The sequence below is a fragment of the Notolepis coatsorum genome (genome assembly GCF_963971535.1).
Source record: "Notolepis coatsorum genome assembly, chromosome: 1".
Taxonomy (NCBI): domain Eukaryota; kingdom Metazoa; phylum Chordata; class Actinopteri; order Aulopiformes; family Paralepididae; genus Notolepis; species Notolepis coatsorum.
In genome coordinates, this window is record NC_140165.1 from 121,376,593 (window position 1) to 121,390,473 (window position 13,881).

Sequence of the window (13,881 nt, forward strand, 5' to 3'; positions counted from 1 at the left end):
TAACTTCAATTAATATCTGAAACTACTAACCTTCATACCATCTTTTACTAGTATCCATCTTACTACTACTACCTACTATGCTAATAATGTCTATAGCTCAATACAAACAAGAGAATGAAGATCGGGTCCTGAGGAGAGATAACTGCCATGGCAGCACTTAATTATGTTAATGCTATTCAGGTGAGGGGCGTTGCTGGAGGGGGTTTGTTGACGCCCAGTTGAAACTGTCTGAAGTGTGAAAAGTTGCCTTCCTTTGAGACACCTTTTCACCTCTTAGGCAATCTAGAACACAGCCAGTTTTAGAAGTTATAATTGGGCACATCGTGTTCAAAACATTCTCAGATGTCAACATATGACACATCATTTGAAAGCTTAGATTCTGTACTTTAGCAATCTGGAATAATCTGAAAAATGAAAATGTAGAGATCTGGCATAAAGCGCTGTGAGGTGACACATATTATACACGTCATACAATAGTGAATAGGGCTGTCCTTGACTCAGTTCATTAATTTGTAAACAGATCCTTAGCATGAGGAGAGAGCATCATGTATTTAACACGGTAGTGGGTATGGCTGGATGGCACTGGTTTCAGGGGGCCAGTGTAACGGTGGTCACTAGGTACTAGCAGGCACTTCACACCCGTTCTCAGACAGCCTTGAACCCTCCACTCACCAGCACTACGTGACCCGACCACGTGTTAAAATGTTAAATACCACCGTCTTATCCATTCTGCCACCTGAGAAGGATATGTGGTAGAAATTGTATGTCCCCCCCCCCCCCTCCCATTTGTAATCAGACTGGATTTATTCAGGGTCGACTAGCCGCAGATAATCTAAGGAGACTGTTACATGTAATTGACAACAGTAAGAGCAATGCAACTCGGGCCACGGTTCTGTCTTTGGATGCCATGAAGGCATCTTTTTTTATCCACTTTTTCTCCTCTTTTTCTATTTCCCCCCCATCCCAATTTCACTGTGCCAATTCTCCCCTCCCCTGTCTTGAACATTGCTCGCATATGCCCCCCACTGGCCGGTTGTAGGGCATGAAAGAAAATATTGTTTGTTTCCTGTTGGTTGTCAGTTAAGGCCATGGGTAGGTAGGGAATTTATAAAAAAAATTATTCTTTCCCACGGCGACTATGGATAGGGAATTTCTTTATTTAATTGAAATGTTCACAACAACATGGATGCATGTACTCTGCCAGCATGTTTAATATCCATAATACTAAAGGTTTGACTAAGATTTTTATGATTTTTTTTTTTTTTTTTACTCATAAAATAAATTGGGTCGCAAATCGGCAGGGTTGGTCGGCAACCGGAAACAACCTATTTTTTCTTTTAGGCCTAGGGAGGATAGAAGCCTTGCATCACGTGTCCCCTCCGATACACGATACATCTTTTCACCTGCCAGCGCGGACTCTCATTGGTGAGGTATAACGTGCGAGAGGCTCACACTACGCCCGCCATTTCCCGTCTCTGCTGTGCAGGCGTCCCCCAACCGACCTGTAGGAGTCGCTGTCCACAACGTCCAGATTACCACCCATCGACTTCCACCCGCTAACTCTGCCAATTGAGTTAGTATGACGGCCGGCCCAAGCCGGAGGAAACTCTGATAGGAAGGCAGGAAGGCAGCATTATTGTCATTGAATGCATCGAGACTGGCTCTGTGGGGAGAAGCTCTCCCAAAGCAAGCAGATCCGCTCGCCTCAAAACCTAGTGTCCAGTAAACAATGTGTAATTACATATAAACTTGTAATCGTGGTCGCCGATGGGATCATTGGAATTATTCTTTTTGGATTACCTTCTGGCTAAGGTAAGAACCCCCCATGTCTATTTTACCGAACGTGGAACATGTTTTTGTAACGATCGCAGTGGCTTGCTGTACCGGTCATAAACAAGGCTTTTTCTAACGATCGGATTTTCGGGGTAAGACTAAGAATTGTAAAGGATCACAAGTGTGTTTTTGACTTGTTGTAAACAACAAATCAATGGGATATGGGGCTGTGCGTCGATGAAATGCCTCCGGGCAGACTTTTCTAGTAACCTGAACCAAGGGCCTCACCCGATCGCATTGAATTTTCGGGACCCCCGATTCATTATGCTGTGGTGGGTTATGTCGTGGGCCAAATGGACATACGATCTACCAGATGGCAATCAAATAATTGGAATCTTTTTTTTTTAATCCCACCGGCCACAGGTAAGAGCAATTTAACATCAATTTCAGCTTGATTGTGCCTTTTCAAGCCATCGCCCTGATCAGCGTATGTTGTTGTACTAACGAATGCCGTTATTGACAATCAATTCATCATGATAGAACATTATATACCGATCATATGCATTTGAATTTTTTATTGTAGCGTGTATAGGGACGAAATGCCAATGGATTAAGTATAATATACGTTGCAGGCTATTACTAGCCTCCCAGGAATGACCCTAAACCGCTCTAAAACCATACTTATATTGACCACGGTATAAAACGGGAATGTATGGATGGAATTTTTTTTTCTTTTTCACATCTTTAACAATAGATACTCGATGTCAAATGGGCCATAGTATTGCATCCATAGCTATAATATAGAATATAGTTATAGCCCTGCAAACAAGGTGACAGACTCCATTGGTTTAATGCGTCGCAGCACAGCCATATCCCGTTCCCAGCGTGGCAGAGAAAGAGTTAGGAGGTTAACCTGTTCCACCCGATGGGACCGGATCCGGTCCCAAAACGGCATCTGATCAATATTTTTTGCAAAAAAAATGATTTTAGAAACGTATTTCAAATATTAACATCACTAACATGTCATAAAAGCATGTAGAATGTATATTATCATCAATACGTTAGTTTAGCAATAGGTTAAAAGTGCCATTAGATAGTTTTACCTTCTCCGAAATACACTTCCTGGCAAGTTCTATGGGGGTTCAAAGTTCAGCGTTTGAAGAATTATGTCAATAACTGTTATTATTCGGGATAAGCCACAAAAGGTAACGTTTGACAAATATTGAAACGCAGTTAGTTTCTCCTCCCTATTGTTAGCATTCAGCAACAATTAGATCTGAAATTAGTTTCAAAATGGTTGCACTGTGGTGAAAATAAAAAAATACAGTAAATTACAGTAGATATCATTATCCGTTCTTACGCACGCCTGGTGATAGGAAATTGAACTCGGGCATTTGAAAGATAATATATGTATATATAAATGTGCGAATTGGCTATAATAAGGTAATTTATAAGCATCATATTCTATAATAATATTTCAAATGGCATTAGTCCGGATGGGAGAATTCAGTACTGCATCTACAGAACCTTCGGTTTAATAATCTTCCCTTTATTAATTTCCTTAGATTTTTTTTTTACACATGATCTCAAGAGGGTACTGAACGAGATCAGTGGCAGTTTTTTAAGTTTGGTCATTATCATCATGGTGTTATTCACTGTCAAAGATGCAAAGAAAAATCATAATTCATATTCTCCTTTGTTTCATCACAATTTAAGCAAGCCTAGTAATAGACACAATATTTCTGACACTGAATACATTCCCTGAGGTCCATAGATGTCCCTAGATACCAAGAATATGCAAATGGTCCTTGTAGAAGTGGAGCAATATTCCATTTACCTAGGTATATATTTTAGGCGAAAATATTCCACGGGTGGAACAGGTTAAAAGACGTAATTTGGTCAACTGAGTTTCCGTAGTAGTTCAGTAGAAACTTATCACAAGGCGAACTAGATACACTTGCATCCTGTCAAATGAAAAGAACTAGATCTGGCTGTGCAGATATCCTGTCAAATGAAAATAACTAGATCTGCCTGTGCAGATATCCTGTCAAATGAAAATAACTAGATCTGCCTGTGCAGATATCCTGTCAAATGAAAATAACTAGATCTGGCTGTGCAGATATCCTGTCAAATGAAATAACTAGATCTGGCTGTGCAGATATCCTGTCAAATGAAAATAACTAAAAAGGCATCACCTCTTGTTCTTGCTCACCTGAATGTGGATCTGCAGGACATGCAGCCTCTCCAGCCTCTCCTCTTCATTCAGGCCGATGCCGTCCCAGACATCATCCAGCCGTGCCATGGTCAACTCGATGGCCGTCACCAGAGAGTTGGCCACTTCGTCACTGGATGGACAGGACCACAAATCAAAACTAAATAATTGTGGGGCTAGAGTAATAAAATTATGACAGTGAAATCCTGCATAAATAAATAAATACATTTCCATAAAAAGCATAAAACCTCACTACACAGTAATGAGGAAGAGGTGATGGGCCTTTTTTGTGATATAGCCTAATGAAAATATTCATGTGCATTATAGGAAATTGTTTTTAATGTTGCGTTTAGATTTTTTGTTTATAGTTGATATTACAGTATTATGTCACCTTGAAATAAAGTGACCAACTTTAACGTTACCGCTCGTTGCTTTGGGAATTGGGAGACACCATTACTGTGATGCCAGAGCAGAGTATTTCCCAGACCAATCAGGGGCTGCATTGCACGGCAGGACAAACAGCAGTTAGAACACAGTCCGTGATTGGCTCAGATTGCTTTACAATTTCTGGAAATCGATGTGGATACGAGCCAGGGCTGAGCCCAAACGTTTGACCGTTCGGACCTTCGTTCGTTACGTTGGCACTCTTCTAAATAAACATTTGAATTTTTTATTAAAAAAATATCCCATAATTTTTTTTTTGTCTATTCATTCTGTTTAAACCAATGGGGTTTTTCTTCACAGTTGCAGATTATAAAGATTAGGCTACACTAATATTATAGTATTAAAACTGATGAGCTATTCATTAAAGAAAGTTGAATTAAAAGGCTGGGTGGCGCAGCGGTCTAAGTGCTCGTCACCAACGCAAGAGAAACCGGTATTGAATCCGGCTGTCAGCGTTGCCTCCGGCTTGGCCGGCCGTCATACTGGCTCAATTGGCAGAGTCAGCGGGAGGGAAGTCGGTGGGTGGTATTCTGGTCGTTGTAAACAGCGACTCCTACAGGTCGGTCAGGGCGCCTGCACAGCAAAGAAGGGATATGTTGAGGGTAGTGTGAGCCTCCCACGCGTTACACTTCACCAATGAGAGTCCGCGCTAGCAGGTGAAAAGAGGTTGCTGGCTGTCTCCTATGTGACGGAGGAAGCATCTGTTAGACTTCAGGACTCCCTAGACCAGGGGTCGGCAACCTGCGGCTCCGGAGCCGCATGCGGCTCTTTAGCCAATCAGCTGCGGCTCCCTGGCCCAAAAAAAGTATTTTTTTCCCTTATTTTGGAGATCGATGTCATACTGTGACATTGAAATGAGAAAATATATCAACTGAAATATTTAGTCAACAAAAATATACAGTACGTCACACCCCGCACCTCTCCCTGCCGTCTGCAAGTGGCTAATCTTGAGTTTCCGACCCCCCAGTAAGCTATATCCTACTTAACGTAGGATATCTGGAACACAAACACACTATTTTTTTAAATCACATGCCATGAAACTCAGGGACCTGGCTGAATTTAAGACTGCTCAAATCATGTTTAAAGCACGAAACAATTCACTCCCGGGTAACATCCAAAAATTCTGTGATAGAGAGGGGGTTACAGTTTAGAGGAGAGTATCAATGTATATTTCAGTTTGTGGAGTGAATATGAGTTGCATAATATAAGAGTGTGAAGGAATACATATACGTTTACAACAGTTTAAATCATTGTTACAAAACGAGTGGTACTCAGAGCGAGCCGTGCATTTCCACCATTGGTGTCACTGCGCATGCGCACCAGGCAGCCAAATGCCTGGTGCGCATACGCGGTGACAACAATGGCGGAAATAGACGGCTCGCTCTGTAAGTACCACTCGTTTTGTAACAATGATTTAAACTGTTTATTAGCAACTCCGAGCTTCCAGACCCCACTGTAAAGCTGTGTTAAACCCATATTGTACGCTGGGTATCTTTGAAATTCATATATGATATATTTTTGACCCACCGCGAGCCCCGTGATCACGCTTGGTACCTTGAGTTGAAAATGGTCGCAGTCTAGGTGAGAGTGACTGCGGTAGAGACCCAGGCTCGCTCGCAGTCACAAAAGGGGCTAAATGTTGACAAGTTATAAAGTGAAATATCCCTTTAACGTCAGACTAGGCTATTTCAAAGGTACTCAGTTGCACTAGAGTTTCGGACAGAGATACGCGATTGTGTTAATAAAAAAATATATATATTTTTTATAAACGTGTAAACATCACAGAGGCAGCGTTGCATGCTGGGAGCACACCATGCAGAATAAGAAGAAGCCATTCTGATGCAAACTTTACACGTTTATAAAAAAAACATGTTTATGTTTAGATCATATGAAATGGTTTTGAATACAAATAAAAGTACATGAAACGCAGTCGCCCGGGAGATATAAAGTTCATCTCAGTCTATGTGAATCTGCCCGGCTGTGGCGTGAAGCCTGGGCATGTGATGTGACGTGGAAGGGCTGGACGGTATAGTCTAAAATCTATATCACGGTATAATTTGAAGCATAGACGATAACGGTATATTCATTCATCTTAAAATGTCTATATAAATGCTTCTGAAGGGGTAAAACACTGGTATGGCAGCTATTGTTGTACTCTTGTATTACTAGGACATATTTAACATAGTATTAAGAACATTTATTGTGCAAAACTGGGGGGAAAAAGTTACTTCCATCTCTGAAACACACTTTATGAAATACAATCAAATCAAGCGGCACAAAGTGAAAATAAAAACTACAAGCAGGACAGGTTTCTTTCCCTCAAACACAATATATATGTGTGTGAGAGAGAGAGAGAGAGAGAGAGAGATGGGAGGAGAGAGAGAATAGGTTTGAGCTTCCTGAGATGCCGTAGGTAGGTGATGACGTCACCACAGTTGGAAACGGGAGTCAGCGTCAGCCTGATGGATAAAGCGATATAAAGGAACAAATAGCCAATACAAGTGAAGTTATCTTTGAACCTCTGTTGTGAAGCCTCGTCAATATACCCCCCCCCCTCTCCTCACTAATGGAACTGGTGCCACGGAGTCACGTTAGAAGTTAGTTATCGTCTAACGTGAGGTAGCTCACCAGAGGAAGCTCAACAAATCATGTTAAACCCAGATTCGGCTCAAACAAGGGACTAAACACGTTTCGCAATTATGCCACAACAATGTGAAACGCCCTACCCAAAGCTGTAAAGGAATGTGAATCCCTGCCCACATTCAAAACCGCCCTTAAAGAGCACCTACGGGAGGCTGCAATTCGAAACTGGCCACCGTAAATGCCCAAAACCCCCACCACCTCCTAATAGACAGTCTCCTCCCCACCGCATGTATATATTCCCTCCCCGCCGTATGTATATTCCCCTCCCACCCACCCACCCCCTCCTAATGTACAGTCCCCTCCCCATCATATGTATATACTCTGTCAGGATCTAGGGGTAACAGTACTGTATATTTGAATACCGCCTATGTCACAAATGTATCAGTACTAAATACCTATATGTCCCTATGCCATAAATGTCATGTATGTTATGTATGTCATAAATGTCTATATGAATTGAAAATGGGGGACCCTGATGGAAACAAGACAAACGTCTTTCTCAGGTCTGCATCCCCTTAACAATTGTATGTATTGAGCCGTACTGTATTGTACCCATTCTGCAATCTGTTAAATAAAGTTCTCATTCATTCATTCAGCTTAGCAGCTAACGTTAGCCCGGTGCTGTTCTAAGGTCTCCTCTCAGACATTTCAAAGGCACTCAGAGTTGCACGAGGGTTTCGGACAGAGATACGGGACGGTTTGAAAGCTCGGCGTTGCTAATATAAATTTTAAATATTTTGTAATTTTTATAAACTGCTCAAAACGGCATCATTTCCGGCGTTGGGTGCCTGGTGTGTGTGATCACAGCGCAGGCGCACCAGGCAGCCAACGCCGGAAATAATGCCGTGTTGACCAGTTTATAAAATATATTTAAAATGATTAGCAACGCCGAGATTTCAAAACGTCCCGTATCTCTGTCTGAACCCCTCGTGCAACCGTGAGTGCCTGTGTAACGTCTGTGATTCTTGTAGAACGAACGGTTCGGCCAGAACCAGTCCTTCATGGTCAACATATGTTGGTTTCCCATTGAGGAGCACGTGACTGTGGACTCACTCGGTGCAGCACAGTCACGGAAGGGGGCGGGGCCTCTCAGCCTCCTGAGCCTAATTGAAGCCCAAACTATAATGACAAGGTCCGTGAGCACGTGGAGAAAAACTCCGTACAATTAAACACTACACAACGACCACTGCAAACGCAGAGTGAAGCGTAAAGTAACGTTAACGACATTGCTAACCATTACGAATCGTCGTTAACCAACGTCGTTGCCTTTTCAGCCGGTATTCATCAACTTACCTCCTCTGGCTGCCGCTTGACATTTTGTGTCTCGTGTAGTCTCTGTGGCAAATTAACTTATATAGGAGTGAAGGAGTGAGTGAATGAATGAATGAATGGTGAAGGAGTCAGTCCTCAAATAGTTGTCCGGCTTAATTGGGACTATTTCATTGGATAGTCATTATCCAATATCAAAGAAGACTTTAGCGACCCTGCCTTCTCTTTTCTGTGGTTGGTTGAGTCCGCCATCCATCATTATCACCCACGCTGTTTCCGTTCACACCTGAATTGCATTGCTGCTCATTAGCGTTATTCTTTTCCGTAGCCGCATTTTGCGGACACGCTCTCTGATTGGCCACTGACTGACGCTCTCTGATTGGCCACTGACATGTGCGCCCAATCGCGTGACGAGCTGTGTCTTTGCCCATTTCCGGGTCTAACAGTCTGCAAACGCCCTAACGCCTAGTTTATCACTGGTTAAGCTTAGGCGACTCTTTCGAAGTTGGTTAAGGTTAGAGTTTGGAATCAGGGCTGGTGTTCTATCGCCCCATGCTCTAAGACTCTAACCTTAACCAACTTCGAAAGAGTGCCTAAGCTTAACCGGTGATAGAAACAGGCGTCACACGATTGGTCGCACATGTCACATGAAGTGTACTGTACTGTACATTGGAATACTGACAAAGCCATACTTGGTCATTTACTGTACAACTGGGTTAGGACATTTGTAAATGTCACTATAAATTGAAAATGGGGGGGACCCTGATGTAAACAAGACAAACGTCTTTCTCTGGTCCGCATTCCCTTAACAATTGTGTGTATTGAGCCCATTCTGCAATCTACTAAATAAAGCTTTCATTCATTCATTCATTCATTCATTCATTCATTCATTCACCCAACCATACCATGGTTGAGATTGATTGAAAACTTTATTAACAGATTGCAGAATGGGTACAATACAGTACAGCTCAATACATACAATTGTTAAGGGGATGCAGACCAGAGAAAGACTTTCGTCTTGTTTACATCAGGGTCCCCCATTTTCAATTCATCAGGACATATATTTTCTGGACTCTTTCTGTATCACAAACAGTACGGTATTTGCAAATCTGGTATGTCATAAATGTATAGATAGTACTGTCTATCTGTATGTCTATGTCAGGTGGAGCAAAACAGAATTGCTCCACCTGCCGGCCAAATCCTCCCCCCTAACCGACCTTTCAATCACAGTCGAGAATGCAGCTGTGACTGCGTCCCCGACCGCCAAGAACCTTGGTGTTGTCCTCGACGACCAGTTGAACTTCTCTGCTCACATCGCAGCGACGACCAGAACCTGCCGATTCCTCCTGAGCAACGTCAGAAGGATACGCCCCTTCCTGACAAAAGAAGCCACCCAACTCCTCGTCCAATCAACAGTCATCTCCCGCCTCGACTACTGCAATGCACTGCTCGCTGGCCTCCCGGCCACTGCCACTAAGCCTCTTCAACTCATTCAGAACGCAGCGGCCCGCCTGATCTCAAACCTACCGAAGTCGGCCCATGTCACCCCACTTCTTAGGGACCTGCACTGGCTCCCCATTGCTGCACGAATCCGCTTCAAGGCCCTCGACCTAGCATACCGTGCGGCAAAGGGAACCGCTCCCGCCTACCTCCGGTCAATGGTCTCTAACTACACACCCTCAAGACCCCTACGCTCTGCATCTTCTGGCCGCCTCAGACCTACTCCTATCCAAGCTCCGGGAGGGTCATCAAAGAGAAGTCGCCTATTCTCAGTCCTTGCCCCACAATGGTGGAATGAACTACCCACCCCAGTTAGGACAGCCGAATCACGTCCAATCTTTCGCCGTCGACTAAAGACGCACTTCTTCAACCATTATCTGAATTAAAAAAAAAAAAAAAAAAAAAAAAAAAAAAAATCTAACCCTAACTAACCGTACTGTCATGCACTTGTCCTAATAAACTAACCTACACTGTAGCACTCAACACTTTGATGAACATTGTTGCTCAGCTGATAGAGTTGTGCCCTTCCTGATGGCTTGTCGTACAGAACTTGTAAGTCGCTTTGGATAAAAGCGTCAGCTAAATGACTAAATGTAAATGTCATGTATGTCATATATGTTATGATGAATTGAAAATGGGGGACCCTGATGTAAACAAGACTAAAGTCTTTCTCTGGTCTGCATCCCCTTAACAATTGTATGTATTGAGCTGTACTGTATTGTACCCATTCTGCAATCTGTTAATAAAGTTTTCAATCAATCTCAACCATGGTATGGTTGGGTGAATGAATGAATGAATGGATGAATGAATGAAAGCTTTATTTAGTAGATTGCAGAATGGGCTCAATACACACAATTGTCAATCTCAACCATGGTATGGTTGGGTGAATGAATGAATGAAAGCTTTATTTAGTAGATTGCAGCTTTGGGTAGGGCGTTCCACATTGATGTGGCATAATTGCGAAACGTGTTTAGTCCCTTGTTTGAGCCGAATCTGGGTTTAACATGATTTGTGGAGCTCCCTCTGGTGTTGTGATCGTGGTATTCACTGACCTTTGGGAAGTATTTTGACATGTACATGGGTACCTTGGTCGTGTAGTGTATCTTGTAGACCAGGCCCATTGCAAATTGCTGTACTCTGTCGTCTACTTTAAGCCATCCTAGGTTGTCAAAGTGGGCAGGGGTGAGGTGGGTTCTAGGAGTAAGGTCTTAGGTCAAGCAGTAGTCTGACCAGTTTGTTTTGAGATGTTTGTAATTTTGTTTTTAGCGCCTTTGAGGTGCTTTGGTACCATGAGGTGCAAGCATAGTCGTAGTACCCTTGAATGAGTGCTCCTGCCACAGTCTTTAGGGTATTCTTGTTTACCAGTGAGGAGATCCGTTACAAGAATCGAGTTCGTTGGTTGACTTTTTTTTATTACATTGGATGCCATTTTGTCACAGGAAAGATTTCCCTCTAGGATGGAACCCAGGTAGGTAATTTCTTCTTTCCTTGTGACAATATTGTCACCCACTGTAACTGAGAAGCCGTCGGTCTTGCTGAGTTTGTTATTTGAACCGAAGAGAATGGACTCTGTTGAGAACCACTGTTGATGCTGAATATGAGCCATTCATGCAGTAATTTTCTCTTTGCTAGTCTACAATGATGCACTCACGTTCCACATAATTTATCAATCAATCAATCGATCATCTACACAGAATTGCACTTTATTGATGACCACACGAGGGCAGCATGGTCCTTGAAAGGCGGCGGGGGGGGGGGGGGGGGGGGGTGACGTCAGCAGCCCTCCATCCTCCTCCTCCTCCTCCTCCACACGCTGCTGCTCTGATTGAATGGAGCCAGAGAGGAAACCTTAGAGACTCTTAGTCTTACTCTTATCCGTTTATATATCACACACACATGTTCTAAATAAACATGCGATGGTCTGGAAATAGAACATAGACATAGAAGAGTTGACGTCCAGCTTGTTCCTCCAACAACACAGACAGACAGACAGACAGCAGCATCACCGGGTAAGAGCTCAAGTAACACTGTTGTTATGGTTAGCCCAATGTTAGCTAAGCTAGCACTAACTAACTAACTAACTAACTAACTAACTAACTAACTAACTAACTAACTAACTAACTAACTAACCCAGTCAGCGGCTGACAGACAGCTAGGCCAAATACATGAATATGTAGAGACTTGCTATTTATATTGTTCCACCACCACGTCCTTGTTGTGAGCTGGGTGGTGTTTACATGTAGTTGGGGCTGCTAGCTGCTCGCTGGCTGTCTGTCGCAGGATGATGAATGAATGAATGAATGAAAACTTTATTTAACAGATTGCAGAATGGGTACAATACAGTACGGCTCAATACATACAATTGTTAAGGGGATGCAGACCTGAGAAAAACGTTTGTCTTGTTTCCATCAGGGTCCCCCTAATATCAGATCAATACAGCGAGTTGTCAGAGTTGATCGATCTGTCAAGTTCGCGTTCTTTTCAATCACCTCTCTTCAACCCTTTCACTGCCACACGGCAGAATTGATTGATTGAAAAGTTTATTAACAGATTGCAGAATGGGTACAATACAGTACAGCTCAATACATACAATTGTTAAGGGGATGCAGACCAGAGAAAGACTTTCGTCTTGTTTACATCAGGGTCCCCCATTTTCCATTCATCATAACATATATGACATACATGACATACATATAGACAGTACTGCTACATCTATACATTTATGACATATCAGATTTGCAAATACAGTACTGTTTGTGATACAAAAAGTGTCCAGAAAAAGAGTGTATATACATTTGACGTAGAAACTGTACATTGGAGGAGGTTGGGTGGGTGGGGGCTGTACATTGGAGGGGGGGGGACACACACTGTACACTGTACATTGGAATACTGACAAAGCCATACTTGGTAATTTACTGTACAACTGGGTTAAGACATTTGTAGGGGCCAGAAGGTGAACCCTTTACTATCACACAACCGACGGGTTAACCTTCTGTGTATTGTCGCAGTGAAAGGGTTAACCTTCTGTGTATTGTCGGCGCAGTGAAAGGGTTGACCGTTTGGTGTAGTGTGGCAGTGAAAGGGTTAACCTTCTGTGTATTGTCGGCGCAGTGAAAGGGTTGACCGTTTGGTTGTGTGTGGCAGTGAAAGGGTTAACCTTCTGTGTATTGTCGGCACAGTGACAGGGTTAACCGTTTGGTAGTGTGGCAGTGAAAGGGTTAACCTGTGTATTGTCGGCACAGTGAAAGGGTTAACCTTCTGTGTATTGTCGGCGCAGTGCTTTAAAGGGTTAACCTTCTGTGTATTGTCGGCACAGTGCTTTAAAGGGTTAACCTGTGTATTGTCGGCACAGTGAAAGGGTTAACCGTTTGGTGTGGCAGTGAAAGGGTTAACCTTCTGTGTATTGTCGCAGTGAAAGGGTTAACCGTTTGGTAGTGCTGCAGTGAAAGGGTTAACATGTGTGTGTGTGGTGTGTGTCTGTTGTGTGTGTGAGAGTAAATGAGTGAGTGTGAGAGATGTGAATGACTAAACGTTACGTGATAATAATAATTCTGCGACATAGCGTTGTTATAAGTAACCTAGATATTACTGCGGATGTCAAAAGATAGTTAAGAATAGCCAACAACAACCTATTGTAATGTATTGGCTACTACCTAGCCAACGTTACTTGGTCCTCAGTTCATGCATGTGATAATAAATCACGTTATTTATAAATGATGAATGAATGAAAACTTAAACTTTATTTAACAGATTGCAGAATGGGTACAATACAGTACGGCTCAATACACACAATTGTTAAGGGGATGCAGACCAGAGAAAGACTTTCGTCTTGTTTACATCAGGGTCCCCCATTTTCCATTCATAGTGACATGAATGATGACAACAACAGTCGGCGAGATGCGCCAGGTAGTTTCTCCCTGCAGCCGTTTGAAACCGGCCTGCCTCCTAATAGTATGTTTTGAGTGACCTTTTGCAAACTCACCATGAGTTGAGACAATGGTCCACCGGGGAGCCACGTCAAAGTGTGGCTTGAGGCTGGT

General features: G+C 43.0%; 1 protein-coding gene across 1 annotated transcript in view; it reads right to left on the reverse strand.

The window, feature by feature from the left end:
- Window positions 1-13,881, reverse strand: part of LOC311248910 (metal cation symporter ZIP14-like) — a gene marked incomplete at both ends in the record, with an annotated part of 131,872 nt that overhangs the window by 14,188 nt on the left and 103,803 nt on the right. Inside the window, 2 exons of the mRNA XM_084338139.1 lie at window positions 3,986-4,118; window positions 11,614-11,662. Of these exons, the coding sequence (XP_084194265.1) occupies window positions 3,986-4,118; window positions 11,614-11,662 (182 nt within the window). The remainder of the gene's footprint in view (window positions 1-3,985; window positions 4,119-11,613; window positions 11,663-13,881) is intronic.